Raw genomic sequence first — 24,046 nt, forward strand, 5'->3', positions numbered from 1 at the left:
TTATAACTTCTAAAAGTTATCTTTAGGCTGTAAATTATAAATGTTCAATTCGACCACGTAACAAAAATATAAAAGATTAAACAAATGAATATAAAATATTCATTTGCTTGCCAAAAACGTCATGTCTCCTTTTGAAAATGAATTTTTAATATCGGCAGTTAAAAGACTATCATACTAAATTGTTGGAGGGTTAACACTTTCATAATTGTTATAGTTTCATGATGAAAATGGTATTCTATATTGCAGTACGAACAATAGAAAACAAAATTACAAGTATATACCTCTCTTGAACAATAATGTATGTGTTTCCCCAAAGGGCTATTTTAGTTAATATGGGTGTTATCCAATATTAACATGCATAGATAAGGGGATCGTGAATGACAACCGTCTTACATTCATAAACCACGAATACGTTTCGAATCAACAACTGATAACCATATTCAAAAATCGAGAGGGATATGTAAGAACAATAACGGTCATCTGATTTCCAGCGGAAATGCGCAGTAGGGTCGGTTTCGCTCTTCCTTCATCAATATTTAGTAAAAGCACTTCTTTCCTTGCAGGAAAATAAATTATTAAAATTCTATATCTTTTTGACTAGGTTAAATTAACCAATGCACGCTAATACCAGGCACGTAGCATCGTTTTTGAAAGTGGGGGGGGCCAGACCCATCCAAAAAATCTTCACAAGCAAAAAAAAAAAAAAAAAAAAAAGAAGGAAATTTATAGTTTCCAAAAATCTTCATAATCCTAATCCGTGGGGGGGGGGGGGGGGGGGGGGGGGGGGGGGACGGACTCAACTATACTTCCAAAAAAATATTCTTTCCTACCAAAATTTTTTTTCCTTCAAATCATGAAATTCCTAATCCGTGGGGGGGGGGGGGGGGGGGGGGGCACTTCAATTTGACTACTCATTTCCTTATTTTCATTTCAATTTTTTCCTTACTTCCAAAAAAGTGTGGGGGGGGGGGCAACTCCATTATGATTATTTTTTTATATGTAAATTTTAAGAAATTTGTTGCTGCGAGAAAAAGTGGGGGGGGGGGGGGCAGGCCCCCCCTGGCCCCCCCTGATGCTACGTGCCTGAATACGATTTATAGAATAAAGGTAACTTTTATGAATAAGTAAACAAATTTTCCCGTCATTTAAGATTGGCGCTAATTATAATATGGACGGCAAAAGGGGTAAAAAAGGTGCTAATGCATAACAAAACTTATTTTTTAAAACATGATAAAATACAAGACAGACCAGCTTGAAACAAAATCAACAGCCTCTTTTGCAAAATCAACAGACACCGATGCAAAATAAACGATCACCGATGAGAAATTAACAGTCATGCACCAAATTAATGCTAGATGGCGTGCACAGTGGTATTAGGAGAAATCGTACCCTGGAGATAACATGACCGATGAGAGCGTATCCATAAAGGGGTGCGTTTTTCTTTGAGAGAAAACGTACATTGGAGAAATCGTAACAAGAATTGAAATAGCTATAAAAACTGTTCAAATGTAATGAAATAACTCATCAATGAATCTTTGTACATTTTTGGTTACATAATGACGCACATTAAATAATTACACAATACAGGACCAAAAGGTGGGGTCAAAGTTTAACAAAGAAGGACATGTTTTTAAATCTTCATAAGAAATTCAATGCTTCATTCAGTTATACTACTAACACTATCTAAGCATCCTCATATCTCAATAACCTGAAAACAAGGTTACGATTTCCTGCTAATACTTTTTAAAAATATTTTAGAATATCTTTAAATTGCTTATGAGATTTCTATTTAAAGATTTTGAACGAAAATGATACAAAAACTGTTGTTCAAATGAGCGATGTGGCCCATGGGCTTCTTGTTCTTTACCCATATTTGTCATAATTTTACATAAGCTTTAATTGATTCAGTATATAGTAGATTATTTCATTTAATGTTATTTGATTTTTAATATCAAGTCGTTATACAAATCTTTCATGTTTTGCACACTTGAACCAGTTTCGTCTCTCACATTTGATGAGTAGATTTATGAGGAGAAAGGTTTCGAATTGCTAATTCCTGCAACTTTATTAAAATAACAAAGTGCCTTTCTGTCGGGAAATGCGAGTAATAACAAAATAAAAACACAACATCATAAAGCAACTTGAATCCTCTTGACACATTGGTACTGCGATGTGGTAACACCAGAGTTATTGGTGTTCATCTGAAAACACAGCGGTTTCCCACCAACAAACCAATATCAGGCTTTTATGGTATCGATCTATTTTTCTGTTGGGAATGCTGAATTGCTACTCACTCTACCATCGTATTCGACACAACCCTCCTCGTTAGATATTTTGAAAACTAATGCAATAATAAGAATTAATGCTAATAAATTTATAATACATTGGTTGAGTAGGTATGTAAATACATCATCCCCTTGGCCTCCATTTCTGGCGCGCTTTATAATCGTTGCAGACGATCCCACAGATCTATTGATTACCTATTGAGATCATCTTATTTATAGGCTCTTTAGAACTCGATGTCTCCTGTTATCCGATTGGCTGATTGACTTGCAAAATGCATGACAGTACGGTCGATTTTTTCTCCCGCATCTCTCACGAGTGCACTTAATTGTCCAACGTAGTTACAAAAGCTTGTTGCAGATTCAAGCAGCAAGCGACTTCTGAGGGGAGCTGTCTGTATTTTCCGTCCGTTCTTTGGCGGATAGACGGATAATTTGAGGAAGACAAGTGTCTTTCAGAAGCTGATTGTCTTCAAGAGATTTTTGAGAGGTATGTAATTCAGTGCTTATCTCTGCAATCTTATTTACTTTATGTTGGTAATTGCATTGACTATAAATATTCCGTCTTATGATATATTTGCAACAGAAGGCAAATACATGTTTTGCCGTGAGCTCTTTAGAAAGGAAGTAATATATTTATAATTGGAGTCTTAAAAAGGCTAACATTTTAGAAATTTTAATTCAACGGTTTTGAACCATATGATAGAAAACGGCTAGAGTAAAGAGAAAAATATGTTAGAACGAAAATAAATAAGAGAATATAGCATAGAATCAAACTAATTGATAAAATTTATTACAATACTCTATTGGTTTTCCTGATTTATGATATACATTTATGATTCTCTTATGATAAACTTAATATTCAATTAGCTGGAAATGGAAATTAAACAGAGAGTGAAACACAAAATCAAATCTAGTTACTGTCCCTGTAACATCCATGAAAAAGGAATTGAGAAATTTGATCGGCATTGTCTTAATTATTGCTGCATTTGATATTGGTGTAAAAGGATCACTTTAAAAAATCTTTAAACATGTTGTTCTAAAAATATCTCCTAATGTAACTATATGAAATGAAAATGTGTAAGAAATATTAACAAATTGATATGCAGGTATATTGTTATTAAATGTAACACTAACAAAACAAAACTGGTCTGATGTACTGTTCAAATATGTGTTTGCCACGATTAGTTTATTTTTCATAACTATTTCCTTTGAATGGAAGATTTTTAAATTTTTCAGTTTAATTATGTTTTTGACTTTCTTCAAAATGCATGAAAAAACCCCTAAACATTTAAAGTGTAATTTTGAAAGTTTAACGAAAATTAAATTGATGATCAAATGAGGCGGGCTTTTGTCTCCCTTTTTTTAAATTTTAAAATAGTCGACAAGAGTCTTCATACCATTAAAATTTGACGTGAGTATTTTACAAAGATAACATTACTATTTGAAATATTTATACTCCTTGAGTCTCTGTAGCACTATTATATGTATTAATTTTACACGATAGTTTCTCTTCTATCATAAGAGTTTATCGAACCTTTTTTGTCTTGATGAATATTGGTAAAAACTTGGAAAATCCTTAAAAATTAACTTATTTATTGCTAAATATCACTACATCATTAAATGAACAAATACGGCTGTTTTTACAGATAGAAATAACTCTTGTCCTTGGGTCAGAGATTTGAAAGGTTTTGCGGTAAATTTCCCTCAATGTGATTGGATACCTTGGGTCGTAGAATAGTGTGATATATCACAATGGTGGCTGATTTGAACATTGCCCGCCTGCTGTTTCTTGTTCTAGGAAACATTAATTGCAATTGTTCATGCCACCGTTTCTAATCGTAACTTCTTTATTATTGATAGTGGGAGGCAACAAGACAATTGATAGAAAGTCCCCCCTAAGGCTTAAATCAGTATAGATCGCATGTTGTCGACCTTCGCCGTACGTGTACTAGGTTTACCCCGATTCTAATTCGAGAATTACGTGCATGCATGTGATGACGACTTAACAAGACTCAGACTCTCGCCCTCATGGATTAAAGACATAACGTCATATATGAATCCAGCTATTATCTTATGGATTATCTTAGGTATCAGGAATGATAGGATTTATAAGGAGGTGCCTTCGTTATAGGGATATTAGCCCTTAGAGGTTCTACAAAGCCTCATAATCTGTCATAGGATAAAAACATACTTGTCTGTATTGTAGGAACTTTTGAGACATAATGAAAATTTTCCCTCTGAGAAATTAAATGAGTTGGAAGTGTTTGGGTGAGGAGTGGGGTGAACTAAATAGTGCATATTAGGGTCTTTGATTGAATCTGGATATATCCCGGTCATATTGTCATCAATTATTCAAGGACGGATGACGTACAGCGATTGTTTCCAAGAGCTGAAATATCGCGTTAAGAAAACTGATCTTCACCATGGTCTAAATAAATGTAATGTCGGAAACTCTAGCTTTATCACAGGAAGTTGATAACGAAATCGGAAATCTGAACCGACCAGGGTTAGAAAATAGAATCCCGATAAAGAAACATAATTAACCTTTCTTGCATTCTATAAGGGGCTCCCTGGTGTGGTTTCTCATCCACTGGCTGACTTCAAACAGAGAGAGAAATATAATACGCATTTGATGTCATTGTTTTGTGACCTTACATGGCATTTGACTGTGCTACCTACATGTACATCAACAAAAAGACAAATACAGTAGCTATCTCTATTTACAAATGGTGTGGGTTTTTTTTTTCAAAATCGAGTTTGTTTTGCGTACATCGTTTCCTTGCTTGAAAGTGTACACAGGTGGAATTCTTAAGTTCCCTACACATTTCCAATATTTTCTAGTTAGCTAAGACTGAATCGAAAATTAAACCAGTACTCTGCTTTAAATGTTCTTTTTTTAAGCGGTATGAAACTAGGGAAAACTATAGACAGCTGGAGCTGAAAACTTTTTTTAAAAATTCCGATATTGATTTCATTGAAAAAACCCCAAAATCGAATCGGTTATCATAACCACGATCAGGATACTTTGTAAGTGCTGAAAACGGTCCTGTAGAACAAATCATCCTTATTGACATATTAAGTCTGATAATTAAATTTTCATCATACTATATCAATGGTGGAGAGCTCCATCGACCTCTGTCAATCCTCTTCCCTTCTGGAGTATACCACACAGAAATCGTTTGGCTTCAGGACCGCAGAATTTAACCGGCATCCGATTGCAGAGATTTTAAGCGTCCTCTGTGAAATCAATTAGCTCTTCGCTTACGTTGGCCACTATCAAAATAAAAACAATTGAATAATTGGTAATCTTTCCGAGAGAGGGTTTAAAGCGCAATGTGAATTTAAGAGAGGCTAAATGGTTTTGGCCAATTTTAGACTGTAAATATCTCGTTAAGGAGAAGAGATATGTTCAAAGACATAAGTAATCATTCAAATTTGAAAATTACGAGGTTGTTAGAAAATTTCGCGGACAAGTTCGAATGTGAGCGGACAATTCGCATGATACCAGGGAAATTTTCAGATTTTAACTTCATAAATAATTTATAACTAAACAATCCCTTTTGTAAAAAAGATATGATACTAGGTAGTTAGAACACGAGTCAATCTGAAAACTCAATCAATCGGTGCAAATGAAAAAAAGAAATGTTTATACGATACTAAAAATTTTAAATGAAGTTTTAGTACTTTTTTCTTGTGGTTTAGGCGATCAATACAGTATTGATGCGATTAATTTTATCATAGCTAAGCAAGATTCTACAAAACTATCGATCTTTATTAATAAAAAAACAACCAGCACAATGTTTATGAGCGTTTTAATCGTTATGTTGGTGCAAATAAGGACTTATGTACCAACTTCAACCAGACTGTGATTGTTTGATGTTAAATTAACCAGCACTCTGGGGATATCTAATTTTGGTTTCACTGAGAAAGGTAGTCCCAATGGTGTTACAGTAAAGGATCGCCTGAGAGAAACAGCCAAATGCGATTTTGATCGGCGTTATGATATCACAGTATCTAAGCGGAATTGTTAAAGAGTTTGCATCGTTTACATGTGATTGCTGTAAATTCGAATTCTTCATTTAAAAGTGTAATTTGTCAAACTTCATAAAAATTTATGAACAGATTGCCATTATGATAGAGATTTAGGAGGAGCCCTGTTAAACGACATAATATTTGACATTAAAAATTCGTGGAGGTTAAATACATATGCTAATGTCATACTTAATTTTTAGTTTATTTCTTTTTTCTATCATAAACTCTTACGTCATTTTAGATGCAATTAAATAGTGATGAATAAAATATACATGTTTATAAATGTAAGTACCATTAATTATTTGAAAACGAGTTTTTGCTAATGCTTTTTTGGATTTTTGTTTTCTGGTTTCCTCATTTGTTTTTCATGCAAACCACTGACAAGCCATTCAGTTGGCATTTTCTTTGCATTTTGCTAATCATTGACCCCAAAGCTCCTCTTTCGAATTCATGACTTCTCAAAACTAAATACCTTGTTCTGCAACCTTTCTATGAACTTTCAGTTATCTAGGGATTGTGGGATTATGTAATTGTTCAGCCTAATGTTACACTGATTCCTACAGACTTAATTGTTGCTTATCACGTTCTTAAAGCTTCTTTGCTGGCCACAAGACCACGGATCTTCAAAGTTATGTTAAATTACTGTCGTTCCCTGATAATTCCAGAATCATCTTGTGTTCTTATTATCCGTCTGTAAGGGAAAATTGTAAACATTGTATTCCTATGTAATTCATCAGCAGACTCGATCACAATAGAGTATTCGGTGGGTTATGTATTGTGGGGCTTCTTTCATCATTTGTGCTTTGATTCTCGACAAAAACCGTCATTTTGTCTTAGAATTATCTTTTAATTAATACATAGCTTGGATTCTTTTCTGTGAATTTATCAAACAAATGTAGCCTTGTAGAGTATTATAGGTTCTATGTTATGTAAGTTACTATTCTGAATGATAAATAGAGTATTGATAAAGAAGCCTGTCTTCTTACCTTATTGTTACTGAGTGTCAGTATGATTAAGGGTGAAATTCGACACAAAAGCGTGATATTTGTATCCATATATATCTGGTTATAAACATCACGAACGTTATAATTATACAGGATTCAAACAATAAGGTGGAATGATACAGCACTTTGTTATATTAACAAGGTGCAAAAATTTGTTATTTACGACAGAGACAATTTTCTTTTTCCGAAGACAAAATCTTTAGACATTAAACCAATCGCAACTTCTCGGGCCTTTCCGGCAAGCTCGGAAAAACACCTCGAATGTATTAACATCACCGGATGTTAGAATTTTATACAAAATGGAGTCGCTTCCCATTAAAATAAGTATCGACTAGACAGTCTTGTATGTCGCTTCTGTGTTATATTTTAGTGTATATCGTTTACTTTAATGAAGTATAGCTCACATCTCAACAGATCGTAAAATGTGTTCTATTTATTTCAAGTTTTACAAAAAGGGGGGTTGTCATGGACGCCTAGGTAATACATTCGAGGTGTTTTTCCGAGCTTGCCGGAAAGGCCCGAGAAGTTGCGATTGGACATTAAACATGATCGTAAATATTCTTCTTTAAAGCAAAAATTGTAAAAACAATAGTATAAACCGAACTTATGACTTACGGATTACACCGCCTTGTGCTTTAATCTCCAATATACCAAACTCCATGAAAACACATTTAGACATTAATATATATTATTTATATTGGGTATAATATAAAGTACATGTATATTCTTTATTTCCGAAGAAAGTATGTCACAAAATTGATGTTCTTCCATCCTCATTAATTTTTTACATTGCTTTTAAGTATTTTTCATATAAAGAACAAAAGATAATGGATCAGGAAATCTGTGATATTTAATACCTGTTTCAAAGACGTTTGAAATACATCGAATATTATGTTGGAGCCAATTATAATGTAGCCTATTGATTTCTACATGTAATTATCAATACAGGGCAATAAAACGAGGCACTGAGGGCACGTTTCAATAGATCTTTCTTCATTTTTATGCCAACGGCTTTTACGAAACAATCCCTCTGCTACTTCATCCGTGCTCCTTATTAAATATTAATGTTGTATATCTGATTTCTGGCGCCGATATCTGCAGAATGGTTCTGAGAAAAATGACGCCATGAAAATCTTGTTATGCTGTAAGAGTACTTTGCTAGGATAGAGGCGTATACAAAGCTGTAAATACATGTGACTATTTCTAAAAGTTTTATTCCCGGAGATTTATTTCGAAGAGTTTTAAATAATTATTTTGATTCCGATTTCATCTTAGTAGCTGTCATCATGTTATTTCTATCCCGTTTACAAAAATTGAATAACAGCTACTTTTATCGATTGAATAATGATTTGAAGATGCAATAATTCATAATAATTGGAATACTAAACCGCTACATAAATTAAGTCGGTTAATAAGCGACATTTTCTTAAACCATTTCTGCGAATTATTAATAATTAAAATGAAAATTAAAAATTAAAACAAAATTAAACCTTACATTCATAAATCACAATATTTTCAAACAGGACATATATTAAAATAGATTGATAAAATTAATGAACACTGTATGTGTAGGTGAATTATGCCAGTGCCAAGGGGAAAATTTGCAACCCATAAGGAATACATATATGTTAATTAAAAGATGGTCAACCATTGAAGTGACATGTTATAAACTAATGGCTTTGGGAACATACCTTTTAACACTGGCATTATCACACGAAACAGTTTTACAGGCTAAAGATTTCAACTGTTCTAATGGTTGCTAAGAATCTTAAGGAGAAATCATTAATATTTCTTTATCATTTCCGTAACATTAAAGGTTGCATAGTGTTTATGCATAAGGTATTGGAAGTTTCAGTTCAATAATCACGTGATCTAGACACCGGAAATGCATCACGTTTATTGACAGCACGCTGAGTGTTTGCGAGGAAAGCTAAAATTCGAAAAATAGATCATTCAATAAATATATACATGATTGTTTTCTCATTTTTTTCGTTAATTTTTGTAATAAAAACACTTTTTTTAGAATAATAATTAAATTCATTTTTACAACACTCCCTTTGGCCAAAATATATGATAAAGTGGTAAAAGGATCTATTAAATAGACTAAATCCTGAGTCATTTCGGAGGAGCAATACACTAAACTCGTACTGTTCATAAGTTTATTTCATGAGCATATTGTGGAAAATTTGTTCCAAGCTTATTTACATACGATGGGTTTATGATATGTTATTGACAAACTTGCTAAGTGACTATTTGTTCATCTTGAAAAAATCAATACAGTGATTCCATCCATAACAAGACTTTTCTATTTGAATTTTGTTGATAAAATCGTTAATTGCCAGATTGCCTTTGAATTATTTGAATTTAGTATTCATCTATTGATCGAGAGTAACAAATACTCTTGGAACTAATGTTTCTGATTATTCGATTTGGAAATGAGAGTAGATTTTAAAATTAGATGTCGTATTAATTTACATTGATTTGATTATTTAGGGCTTAAGAATGTCTTGATGTAGGTCATATATCGATAACAAAATCTTTTAAAATCAATGAACTTTGCCCATAGCTTATAATCATAGTGTAGATGTACACTCTTTACAATATATCTTATAAATGCTGAATAAAGCAAGAAAGAGACACTTCTTACACGTATTCATCATTCACAACATCCCATATCTACATGTAATCTCTCTCTCTCTCTCTCTCTCTCTCTCTCTCTCTCTCTCTCTCTCTCTCTCTCTGTGAGAGAGAATCAGGCATGAGGAAAAAGAATATCTTCATCTGTCTTATTATGTAAATGCACCATTTCTACAGGCCGATCAACCGTCTGAGCTGATCTCAACATTCTTGTAAAACTAATCATCCTCGTTTCTCCGGATGTCTTCACTACATATAGAACGAAAGGCATGTCCATACTCTCTGGTATTGATTTTCTTGAGGATGAAAAGTCTTTTGGTGCTAGGGATAGATGAATTGTGGGAGACTATATATTGTCTGAGGTTTTCTTCCCCCACCACTCTTTTTAGCTGTTGATTGCCTTATTCCCCGAAGAACAATAATATCGTAATAATCCTCACTGCATGTAGACAGAGAGTTGACGGGATATGTGTCTTGTCGATTCATTATATGAGGTACCTACAGCGTTTTATGCCACACCAATCAATTTGTCTTTGTTAACCCGACAAGCGTCTAATTATTTGCCATCGATTATTTCCAGATAAAAGGAAAATTACATGCAAAATTCGCAGTCTATATTTTATTTGGGATTCAAGAAGTTTCTTATGCTAAAACAGTGATGTCAATGTATTACGAGAGGCTTTGAGCATTAACAGAAAATACACAATCACGTGACTATGAAGCATCAACCTTTACTGCCAATACTACCGAGTAAACAAATTAATCATAAAATCAATTAAACTTTGATTATGTTTTTGGGACAGGAGCAGGTTACCGTGTTTTAGTAGTATTTTCCTACATGTAATACTGATATCGTGTTTAACTCCTTACCAAGTTGAAAGCAAACCAGACGATCTTAATTGCAGCTTACTAAAGCAAAATACAAAGTCCTGGTAAAGATCAGCTAGCGAAACATCGGTTTAAACAATATGTCTAAAGATGCGATGAAGTCATCAACTCGCTCTTGTTTATTCATTTACCCCAATAGGGCCGTATTTATCTTTACTATTGCATTTGAGTGTGTAGCCATTATCACATAATTATCGACTACCTGCCAATGTGACCAAAGTGCCACAGTTCCAGGCAAAATGCATGTTTATGTTCACGACATTAAGTCATTACGGACTTCAGAATCACGACAACGAGCAATCAACACAAGACCTACAGATAATCAAAGGAAAGGGGATATAACACAACTCCAAAGCCCTCAATAGGTCGATGGTCGCTAATATTGGGCAAAAATAAATAAATCAACATTTGGTCCGACAGCGAAAAGCTGTAAGTTCGATGCCTGGTCACAATGGGCTAAATGTCGTGAGAAGATCGCAACATTAAGTTGCTTATACATGTCATTCTCACCTGTAACCAGTCTTTTCCAAAAATATACTTGATATTGAAGGATAAAGATTGCCCGTTGCGTCGTTGAATGCCAAGTACGTACAAGGTGTCATTATATTCATTTAGACACTTTTATAATGGATAAATCTTGGAATAAGCGTTCAACATTTAGAAAATCTCACAATGTGGTTTTAATTAACATTCAATAAGGCTTTTCATATACTCTTCAAAGATAAACAACTCAAAGTACATCTTATCAATTGTGCACACGTTTAATCTTTCGTTATCAAAATTCAAAAACACATTGAAAACCCATGTTTCCTAATATAAAATTAGACAAAAAAACTAAGCTGTTTGTCTAACGCATCATTCCAATCTCTCCCATTAATCCAGTCATCATTTATTTAATGTTATAATCCGTGCCACAAAAGTAATTTCTTTGGTAAAGAATATCATATTAAACTAAAGACAGTTGCAATAGAAAAGAGGGGAAAACCTTACACAGCTGTACAGCTGATATCATTTTGCAAGTCTTGGTGTTAATAAATAAATATGTGTTTGATAACCTTTTCCAAATATGACACTAATTGTCTGCAGTGTTTGACAGGTGCCATTTGAATGCCACTTTTTGCTATCGAGATACAGATTTAACTGTAAGCTTTATCAGTGACTAACAATTCAATCATTATTTTTGTATATACTCTTTTATGCATAGCAAAATGAGCTGCATGTATATACCTATTTTTGAAATTAAATATATTTATTAACTAATAAAGGGACACTTTTGATATGGTAATGTAATGTACTTTTACTTTTGATGATGCCTTGCCTTTTTGACACATTAATTTTTTTATCGTATCACCTGGCAAACTGCCAAGTGATATATGTACGTGTTTTAAGATCACGTTGTGAATTGTTTTCTTCTATATTCACAGACATTTTGAAGTATAGATCAATGCATGTGATTCGTTGTCTTATCATATCACAAAAAACAATGACTTGTCATTATTGCATTCCTCGGTAAGCTTTCCTTCTATAAACCTTACTTGTTATGAAACAAAATGCAATTTTTTTTAATTTATAAGTACATTATCAAATATTATTAAATGTGTTCCAATGAATAAAAATCAAAAGAAAGTTACTTATCCTTATTTTTTCACAAACAGAGAATAGAATGTTAATATACATAAATTTCCATATAATAAAACGCATATTCGTTCACTGGCAAACAATTGAAGATAACGGTGATAAAAATGATCAATAATCTCCAGGAAAAAAATAAAGAGCAGTGTAAAATCCAGCACATCGACCTCCATATATGTCACTTTCTATTGGCAGAAGATCAGGGATATCAACTTATAGTATGAGATAACCACCATTTATTGCAATCTCTTTTTTCCATTTCGTTAGGTTTTCCAGACATATTTCCACAATAATTCAAATCCCATCACTATCAGCCTTGGTGAATGTTAATGTCTACCAAAATATATGATGCCCAATATGTGTTTGTATGTGTATTGAAATTATGGCAAATATCTGACCAAAAAGTAGGTAGAAGTCATTCGTATAATTATATAAACAATGGTTTTGTGTCAAATTGAGATTGCAATATCTATAGATCTGATTAGAAATCTTTCTTTCAAAAACCTTTGTTGCTTATACTCATAGCACCCAATTACTTTATCGATTGTGGCATAAAACACTCTTTATATGTTGGTGCAAAGGAAAATTAACAAACCAGTATGCCAAATATTTGATTACAAATTGGAATGTGTTTTATATATATATATATATATATATATATATATATATATATATATATATATATATATATATATATATATATATATATATATATATATACTTTGGAAAACAACTCTGAAACGAATTTAATTATTCTAATGAAGATTCTTTAGGTTACCTGTGCAAAAGTCAAGTATATTAGGTGTGAATTTTAAAAAAAAATTGTGATTAAAATGGTTTAGAGTTAACTATTTATTGCCCTTGAATCCGTTTTCTTGACTTCTTAGTCCTAATTGAGAGGAAATTTAAATTATATACTTTATGAGAAAGTTCTTTCTGTGAAGAATTAAACTCTTCAATCTTGGACTGCAAATCTGCAATAGATTTTAGATATGTATTGTTATTGATCATTAAGATCTAAGAAGTAAAATATAATGTCACAAAAAGCCAAAGATTGTATTTTTAGTAAACGATCTTTTATTTTCGAGTGATGGTTATATAGTGAATTTTCTAATATTGTGGTGATTATACCTTTGAGTCGATGGCGATAAGCTATTGCCTATACCTATTTGAGTTTGAGCTGCGAAAGCCCAAAATACGTCATATGGCCGCTAAAATTATTGACATTTCGACATTTTCTCTGTAGTGACACCCCCGAAACGACGTCACAACAACGAATCCATCAGAGTTATTTCGTCATATCTGGAAAAAACACATATAATGCAATTTCTGGCCCTCTTGTTCCAATTTGGCTTTTCTTTTCTGAAAGTTATAAATGGTGATTTATTTGTCGACTGGGGTTTTGAGCAAGCACTGTATTATTGCTAGAAAATTAGAAATAATAGATTTTGGTGATAACTACATGTCGAATTACCAATTATAGTGTTAAAGCAAGTTTGGGCTTGTTTCTCTGGGTTTGAGGGCGTTTTAAATAGAATCAATATTTGTAATCTGTAAATTCATTCATGGATTTGTTTAGTTTTGCATGTTCTGTTAATAATTTTAAGCTATTTTGTTTTTCTTTTAAAGCATTAGGATACTGTTGAATTTTCTTTGTCTTTCTACATTTTTTAAAATATTCTATTACATCGCCAATTTTTATCATTTACTTTTTATGGTTACAGGTTTCACCTTAGGGTGTGTATATGTATGTATTGATAATTTCGTATTTAATACCGGTAATAATATCGGTAATTATATTAAAATTAAAAGAGTTGTATGATTTTGCAATAGGAAAAACCATGCGTTTTTATATTTTAATTTGTCATTGCAACTATTTATTTTCTATCTCAAGGAAGAGAACAAAAATTGAAGCAAAATTTTAATATCAAAAACTCAAAATAACCTTTAGATATATTTTATTCTTTACTTTCGAAAAGGGTGCTATAAATGTATTCCTTTTTTCTTGCTTCTTTCATTGAAGATAATTTCCTCACTACAAGAAACAATTATAATCTCAATGTATGTCAAAACCTTAGTGCGTCTTAAATAAAAAACCAATTTAAAATTGAACATTAAGGAGTATGGATGGTTTACAAATTAACCATTAAATCTGCCTTATACTTTTGCAGATAATATTTCTGGATATGAACTATTATCTAGTAAGGAAAACATTCTAGTATTTTAGCTTTAAATTTTGAACATTTTCCTAGATCTGTATACAGAACTTTCGAAGAAGGTAAATATAGCTTTAAAATGGCCTAAACCATACAGCCCTCTTAAAGTACAGTCTAACTTTGGCAGAATCCTTAAAACAAAAGAGAAACGGGGAGAGGGAAATCAAATTCCGTGCAACAATAATCAAAAGGTTAAAAAGTAGTATACATTAACTGAACCGCCGTTGGCATACTGATTGGCACTTGCAATTGAAACAAAGTTAAACCAAATAGGTGTTTATAGTGTGTGACAAATGACTTTCCAAGTAGTGGATATTTAATTATTGATATTTACAATGTAGTACTTTTTCGTCGTTTGAAGTTTGATTTTGATTATAGTTAAAATTACTTTTAAGGGCTAGACGTACATCATTATACATTGTCTCCATGGATTTCTCATTACTGTTATTAATTAACAACCCTGATAAAAAAAATCACCAGATGTTTACAATATTTGGCGAAACGGTAAAATTAATGAGTTTTTCCAACCTTAATTGTGATATTAATCATTATTTTTCGGAAAAATATTGATGAAGTTTTTTGTTTTACTGTAATTAAGTAAAAAAATCGAGACGATTTTACAAGTAAAAGCAGCCTCCCTCAAAATTTTAACAAGAACCATTTTCATATCAAAGAAAAAGCATATACTTTTTATTTTCATACATCGAAAACACAGATTTATCGGAAAAGTTCAATAAATATCCAAAACAATGGAACCTAATATTTCAACACCACCGATAAGGTTTTATGAGCTCTTCCTTTTATGATTAATAAATGCTTGTACCTAACATAAATTCATAGAAGGTAAAATGTACTCATATCTTTGTTTTCACCCCTCCAGCCAAAAACTATCAAGAGTTTTGCCTTTTTAATGGTAGATTGAACATTATCTAGTATTTGTGAAACTAACAATAACATCAACATAATTTTTAACGCATCATCAATAGACAAATTGAAAAAAATTCCAAAATCCCATTGGATGATTTTCTCTTATTGCACAAGTTTTTACCGCAAATACACTTGCTAAGAATCAATAAAGCAATTTTGAAAAAAGTTTTACCTAGACCATAAAATGTTTTGTGTGAAAGAATATTTTGGATTCTTAGAGGCTTTGCAAGAAAAAAAAGGAAACATCATTTTTTAAACATACATGTACAAAAGTCATTGTTCTTTACATTTTGTTTACCATATTTGTACATGTATAATCATCATAACATTAGACTTTATTCTGATACTTATATCAGTCAGTTAGCTTTTAAAAAATCTTTTTGTACAAGATTATTTAAGCTATAATAGTTGTTAAACACAATCAATGTCAAATCGAATTTTGAACTATTGACATTCACAAAAGCAACAACAAACAGCACTGATTTAATGAAAACGTATACGAAACATCTTTTAAATTGCTACCCCCCCCCCCCAACCACACACACGCACAATGATAGAAAATACAATCTAAATATAGTTACGCTTGGTGATATTTTATTATGTTTTGCCGGAGCTGAAAAAAAAACAAAACATCATATCTCTTCTTTTTTTTTTTTGTAATGAGACCATCATTTGTGTTATTAAAATTCCAATTCGCGAGAAATATAACATCAAAAAGACATGTTCATAATCTTTGAAATTAAAAAAAAAATCTTCTCTTCAAACAATGATATGAATGCATATACTAAAGCAATGGAAAATCAAATGTTTCAAATTGTCTGATAAACAGGAAATGATGAAAACTCATTTTATACAGGAACATCAATTAGTGTCAAAATATGGAACAGTACAATTTGTATGAATAAAAATATCTTTTAGAATAATATATATATATATATATATATATATATATATATATATATATATATATATATATATATATATATATATATATATATATATATAACACATTGTAATAAACATTCCAGGTAAGTGAAAGACTACAATGAATAAGAGCATCAACTCATGATAAGGGCAATGATATTTAAAGGTCACGCTTTCTTTTGTTCAACAATACATCGCATTCACGACAATCTCATGTTTGACCTGAAATAGAAGAATAACCACTCCAATCTTGTTGACCTTTCAATATTCAAAAGAAAAACAACACCCACAATCCCTTGTATGTTCTTGATCTCCTATAAGCCTTTAACAACAGCCTTGGATCCTTTGTGTAACTATCATCTTTTCATTCACATCAACAACCTCTGAAATTGGCGCTGAAAATAAACAACAGAAATGACAAACCAATTGGAAAAGGTCCGAAGAATTTATTTCCCAATTCGGACATTCCCAGAATCTGCTGTCAACACTCACTGACATAGCAAAGAGATATCGTCCTCTGTGATTATTTGGCACACATCCTTTGGCGCCATTCCTGATGAAGAAACAGCGCTTTTCAATGACTAATTCTACTAATATAAATGTAAATTAAGGGTGAATCCGGGGACTTGTTATCATATATCAATCTGATGTAATTCTCTTGCTCGATTTGAATTTTCACCATCTTGAATCGGTTACATACCTAATGCATAAATCTGTCTGAAAAAACTTTGGATGACAATTTGAAAGGTAAAGTTTACTTTTGATATAAAATATTTTTTATCATACACGTAGATTATATATTTGAGATAATTAAATATAATTCTAAAAGGAAACTATAAGATACACATCTATTTGTGAATATCTATCGTTTATTTTGTTTCCTTGATGGAATATTTTTAAAATATTTTTCATAAAAAGAGAATACCCTTCAACAAAAAAACCAAAAACGCATTAGTTGGAAGTGTAACATGTTGAAATATAACTATGTGTAGCATGGTGATAAGAAGTGTATGATATCACTATCAATATCAAATTAATATATGTTTGTCTATTGAGTTTTTCAATATCGATGATGAGAAAAATGTTGTAAAGATGATGCTACATGTATTCAAATTTTGTAGTGTTTGGATAATTGTTATATAGTTCTCGGAATAAAAGTCCACAAGTTTGTACAAAAAACTCCACACATTTAGAGCATGCGCATAATTTTGGATCTAGGTGAAAATGCCAACAGAAATGCCAATAAAAAGTTTTCTGCATGGCGTTTCCATAGCAACATCATGAACATGCGATAATGACGTATTTTATTGATGGTGGTTGGTGTGCTATAGCACTACGGTCTAGCCATCGAGAGGTAATGATACTGTGTTGTTAAATGTGTGGTAATGTTTAATATATCCTGAGGTAAATGAAGTATATATCTTATACAAGAGAAGTATGTCTAGAAATGTGTCTAGTATGTCTATAAATAAAAAAGTCTCATAAATATACATGTTTATATAAAGAAAGTTTATTTCAGCGAAAAAATAACCAAACACGTTGAATACTGTAATAACACAACGAAGGTAAACGCATGTTAAAAGGTTCGTTGAAACGATTGTGTAACGAATATGTCAAACTAATGTATCTTATATAAGAATTGTTGATAAATCAGATGATGAGTAAAACCCTTTGTCAAACTGCCACTTGAGGAAAGGAATTATCTTGAAGGGAAAAAAAATAAAAATACTGGAAAACGTGATATGAATCAATAATCCTTCTCCTTAGATAACAGTATATGAATAATATGGATAACTGATGTGTAATACATCTTATACTAGTTAGTAAAATATTCCATGCCCCTTCTTTTCCATTTGAAATAATTTCTTTAATATTGATACAATGGAAATTAGCAAAGTGAACGCTCATACTTTAACTGACATTTTCTTTTTTACTAGGGTAATATTTTTCATAAATATGTACATTTCAGCTAGTATAGGTAGTTTGTATTTTAAACTGTAACAAATTTTCTTATTGATAATTCTGATGCAGTGAAAGTACAATATATCGGAGTGATTGCCCATGTATTACCGTTTGGAATTTCCAATGCTCTCCGTCATCATTTGACATTCAAATTTCCCATGTTGAACACGGAAGGACCTAATCATGCGATTACCGTTACTATCTAACTTCCGGTTTTCAGTTTTAATACCCAGTCAATTATGGGATCAAACAGAAATAACAAACGATCTGATAAGTACGCTATTATTGATTTTTCAAGGTGATGTAAGCGTTTAAATGGTAATTAAAACAATAAAGATTCGTAAATTCCTCTCGGTCTTTTGTATTTATATCCATTTTTTCGTAACATCAACTCTTCTGATATTGTTGTCGATACAGTCTTTGATGTTTTAGTGTGACGTCATTTTGCTAGCCATGCAATGTTCCTCAATTTGTTTAGAACGTTTTGGAAAGGAAGCAAATAACAACAACAATAATTATATTTAAAAAAAATAACCGTGGGTGACGACCTTACTGCTACACACCTTTTGTTTGTAGTTCAAAGATAGCGTTTTAAAATTTAAGCGCTTCAAAGGGAGCTATGAATCATCAATACCTAATTCGAAGTACAACGAAATTTAGTTCGCGTTTAACAATCCTAAAACTGCTAATCATGAACTACAGTAATTGTATATTCATTTTGTATGCATTTAAATCGCATTTTCATTGCTTTGTAGTATATCTATGAAAGAGTTTTGTTCTCATCAATACTTCCCCAACACACCTAAAACAAAGAAGAAACAGTTACCAACATAGATCAAAGTGGAATAAACACTTCAAATATTGAAGAGACTCGAAAATTGCTCTCCCATATTTTTTATTATTCTTTTAAGGTATCTAACACATGTTAAGAAATAAAATAAATATAAATCAAAATCTTTTGACATTGTATACATATCTCAGGCGAGAGTAGCAATAATCCATAATAGTCAGCACCTGTTGACATTTCAAATGTATTTTCCATATTCAATTTTGGACGTTGTTTTGATACCACCATAACGAAACTGCATATGTGACTATGATGAGGGTATAGAGAAAATAACGGATTGAGGCACGATCCTCGTCCCACGCTTGCACACAAAAATAATGGCAATGTCATCCTGATAGCCCTTGTTACGAGCCCCGGTAAAATAAAAACCCAATATCTCTGATGAAAGCTCTAATGTGCTCACGGTTTGCAGTTATGTAAGTATTTAAGTAACGGGAGTGCTCTGCTAAAAACTGGGTTAGATTTATGAATGAAACGTTAGGAATATTTCTCATCTGAATGTATCAACATTTGTGCAAAATGAATCTTACTCAACTTTAAGTTGAATCTAACGTTTGAATTTTGCTTTGCTTTTAGAAGCGTTGAAAACGGACGAAAAATGATGGGTGTCATGGAGACTTTATGTTTCGCCGCCATCTTGCTTTTGTTTACAACGCCTCAAACGGAATCCCTCTCCATTAAGCGACAAGTAGCGAGTTCTGATGCCGATCTTACGGCCGCTCTTGCAGTTCTCCAACGTCATCGAAGACAGGCCTCTGACATAGACTATCTCAGGAGCTATCTTTTAGAAAATCGTAACAAGATTCCACCGTCGTATTTAAATGCTTTAAATGAAAACTATGGCCTTAACTTAGAGAGTTATTATTCAAAGCAACCGAATGCAGAAGATATTCTAGATAGGCAGATGCTTATGGATGCATACAAACCGAAAAATTATAAGGATGTCGGATTGTTCGATTTATATGAGCCTGATAAGAGAAATGTAAAACGCTCTCGAACAGCACCATCAAAAGCAGAACTTGCTGAAATATTTGGCGACATCAACAAAGCTTCTGAAAGGACTCATAAACGACAAATTTCAACACAGCTTCCTGGATCAGATTTCTCATCACAAGACGACAGCTTAAATTCGGAGAAACAGAAAGTGTCCAAGTCAGCAATGAAAAAAATGTTTGAGGAAAACAGTGACAGAGACAACGGCAAAGACACCAATCAAAAGGAAGAAAACGACAAGAAACATACTCAAGTCAGCAACAGTGAGTTGAAGAACGTATTTGGAGACGAAGTGGGAGATAAGGAGGAACAGGCTAAGCCTACATCTACTCAAGAGCAGGCTCCTGAACCTGCAGGGAAAGAAAGCAAAGAAGAGCGGAGTACCCCAACAGAAGGAGAACGATTTGAAGCTCTGGCAAGGTATGAAAACTTGGCAAATATCAAATCGGAGAAGAAAAAACGAGTGGAAAAACGTGACTACGATTCAGAGATAGAACTATCACAATCGGTATTGGATTTAACAAAAACTGTTGCAGCACTTCGTGACGAAGTGGCACGACTGAAGATTGCTGAAGCCTTAGAAGATAAAGAAAACGACCTCCTAGCATCTGCTCTCAAACAGGCAACCTTAGGTCAACTCCAGGGCACAGAGGGTAATCTGAAGAAAGAGTTTCTAGATATACAAAATGCTATTAGAGTAGAAGAGCAACTACAATCAATCAAAACTCCCGAAGAAGAGGAAAACGATGAATCTAGCGATGAGGACAGTGTAGAAGAGGAATTCCCAGTAGCTAACAAACGACAAACTATTTCTGAAGATTTGACCCAAAACGAAAACGCAAATATTGGACAGTGGTATGAAAATCCCGTAGATGACGAGGAAAGCAATGAACAACAAAAGGAAGGTAATGGTTAACTTAGTGATTTTTAATGCAGGATTCATTTAAACAAAATTTAAATGAGAATAAATAAAAATACAAACTTATTTTAGGCTATAAGAAAGAAAAGATATTGTTTTGAATCACTGTGTTGGTCAAAAACTTCTTCGCCTGTTTATAATACATTATGAACATAGGGGTTACAGTAAGGTTCCTGATTTCAGAGGCAGACGACACAATACGAGCGTTTGCTGCAAAAGCTCTCGCTTATAAACAACAAATTAAAGAAAGTAAGTAATCGTTGCACAAAAGCACAACCTAACGCGTACTTCACCAAAAGCACAATCCAACTCATCAATCAAGAGCACGTTGTTAAAATATCGTAATTGTGCACGATTTGCATTGCTAACTCTTTCTTATACGCTGCTATCACATGGTTGGCAATTTTCCAGTCTAATTAGGTGTCAATAAGAATAGCGGAATAAAACATAAATGACGCAGAGCTTTAAAAAGTACTTCTGACTACAAAAAGCCAAGTCAGATATGCAACACTGAATTCAATGTATATTAAGTACATATGTTCAAAAAGCTTTGTGTGAAGACAAAAGAGAAGAAAGTTATTCACAAATGTCTATTATCGGGATGACTAATCAATGTTTAAACAATTTAGAAAAATAATGTGAGTACATACTGAAATTCACTGAGGTATAATTATTCATTTTGTAGAGGAAAATGAAAATGCAATGGAAGAACTTATGTCCAGTCTCGGTCCATCTGAAAGACAACAGCTAGCAGAGGGTTTTCTTGGAAACGGTGCCTATGATGAACCTTCAAATGAAAGTAAATACTGACAAAATCGTTTGTTACGATATGCTACGAGTTTTATATCAGAATTTGGAAAACCGATCAGTATGCAGTCTTTAAATTTTCATTTACATCATTTATAAAAAACCAAGAAATGCGCATATTTTTGAATTTAAACGTACTTTATAGGATGCATCCTTTTTTTAAAGTTTTCAAAAGTGCCCTTCAAAGGACAAGTTGAAAGGATAGAGCTTTGTATTTAGCTACGGAATAAGCAACAGCTAATCAAAGATTTTATAATACGTAAAATATACAACTAACCAAGCAAAGATATTAATTTGAAATGTACTTTAAAGGTTAATGTTAAGTTGACTGCAGGTCATTAATCAAATATACATGAACGTCAATAACACTTAAAGCATCAGAGCTAATATCTTATCACTATGCAATACATACAAATGCAATGCCCTTCCATAGCAACAACAGTAAAAAAAGACAAATGCAAGATGAGATTCCTAATAAAGAATTTTTCGAATAGTATTCATTTGGAAATTGGAATTTGAATGGTTGGACGAACATACAGTTTCGATATTTGGACCAATCAGTATGCGATACAATAATATATATGCATTGAATTTGATCATGATTTCATTAATTCTCTTCTATATTATCAAAATTATAGATAATTGTCCGGGTGTCAATTACCTTACTTCCCAGTGTTCCGTGGCAAAAATGGCGGGTCTTCGAATAGACGATGAAGCAAAGAATCTCTGCAATAGGCATGAAATATGTTACACGTGTGTAAGTAGAGTTGCTACTAAAATAATATGTATGCGTCATTGGATAATAATTATGAAAAGAAAATTGCAATTATGTGTGCATCGATAATATGAACATTTTAAAGTCTTTGATATATAAACCGCCCTCTTACAATTCCTTCCATTCTAGGGAGGATCTCTGTCATTCAGTCAATCGACATGCGACGCTGGATTCCGTGGTGACGTCATAGAAATGTGCGGGAAGGACACGGAATGCATTGAAAATGGCGCCAAATTTCTATGGTTTTTAAAATCAGAACATACGTACAACTATGTTTACCTGGACAAATGTGACTCTGGATGTGTTAGTGATTTCATAAAAGGTCTATGAAATTATAATCACCATTTCAAAAAGTTATATGGCTTTATTATCTCTTGGATATTCCGAAATTCAATATGATCAGACTTTTGAAAGTCTTTAGAAAAAAGAAACAAAAATGTGATGAAAAAAGTTTACTTAATCATTGTGGACTGGGTGTTTGCTCACGTACAGCTTGATTTGTTAAAATGTTTATAATTACTCTTTTTAAATTTCTGTAGTGTTAAACTGGATATTTACTCGATATTTACTCAGTTGGTCTATATATGTAGCTAAATAATAGGTTGTAATCTTCAATATTGTTGAGCCTCAGTCAGAAAACATAATTTTTTTATCATAGCACGTTAACGTTGAACATTTACATGAATTTTTATAAATTTATCGGTATTATTTGTTTGGACCTTAAAATAAAGTCAACCTTGCATTTTTATATGCCTAAAAACTGAAACAAATATTTGGTACTACAAATTATTAGCAATTGTGATCAATTCAAAAGTTTAAAAGACACTTTTGAATAGAAAAGATAAAATTTTGTTTCAATAAAATGTCTCCATACCCGTGAACTTGTCTCTGTTTTGTTACATCGCTTGAACTACTTCCTGAAAACAAAATGAAGACTGGTTGTGCACAAATTGACTGACTTTACGCTACCTCATTGAACGTTTTCTGAATAATGAATAAGTTATCACTATTCCGATTGGTGTCTTCATATATTAAATAACACGTACTTATTAACACCAGCTAAATGCCGTTACAACATGCTTTTTTCACACTCATATTTCTTCTTGTTTAATATCAAATATAATTTTTTTTAATTTTTAGGTTTTTAAAAACGAGGCAAATTCAGGAATTTGACATAGGGTTCAAAGTTCATTAATTT

At 32.4% G+C, this 24,046-nt stretch overlaps 1 protein-coding gene across 2 annotated transcripts; it reads left to right on the plus strand.

Annotated features, from left to right (window-relative positions):
- Positions 1-2,599: 2,599 nt before the first annotated feature.
- LOC105322232 (uncharacterized protein PF3D7_1120000) lies at positions 2,600-23,729 on the plus strand. 2 transcript variants are annotated; one of them, XM_020064836.3, is made up of 6 exons: positions 2,600-2,772; positions 19,931-21,252; positions 21,450-21,515; positions 21,952-22,065; positions 22,712-22,830; positions 22,978-23,729. In XM_020064836.3, the coding sequence occupies exons 2-6, from the start codon at positions 19,953-19,955 to the stop codon at positions 23,176-23,178; spliced, it is 1,800 nt and encodes a 599-aa protein (XP_019920395.3). In that variant the 5' UTR covers positions 2,600-2,772; positions 19,931-19,952; the 3' UTR covers positions 23,179-23,729. The 2 variants fall into 2 exon arrangements, with proteins under 2 accessions (XP_019920395.3, XP_019920396.3); XM_020064837.3 differs by lacking the exon at positions 21,450-21,515 and having other exon boundaries at positions 2,602-2,772.
- The last annotated feature ends 317 nt before the right edge of the window (positions 23,730-24,046 follow it).

This window comes from Magallana gigas, chromosome 8 (assembly GCF_963853765.1).
Source record: "Magallana gigas chromosome 8, xbMagGiga1.1, whole genome shotgun sequence".
Taxonomy (NCBI): domain Eukaryota; kingdom Metazoa; phylum Mollusca; class Bivalvia; order Ostreida; family Ostreidae; genus Magallana; species Magallana gigas.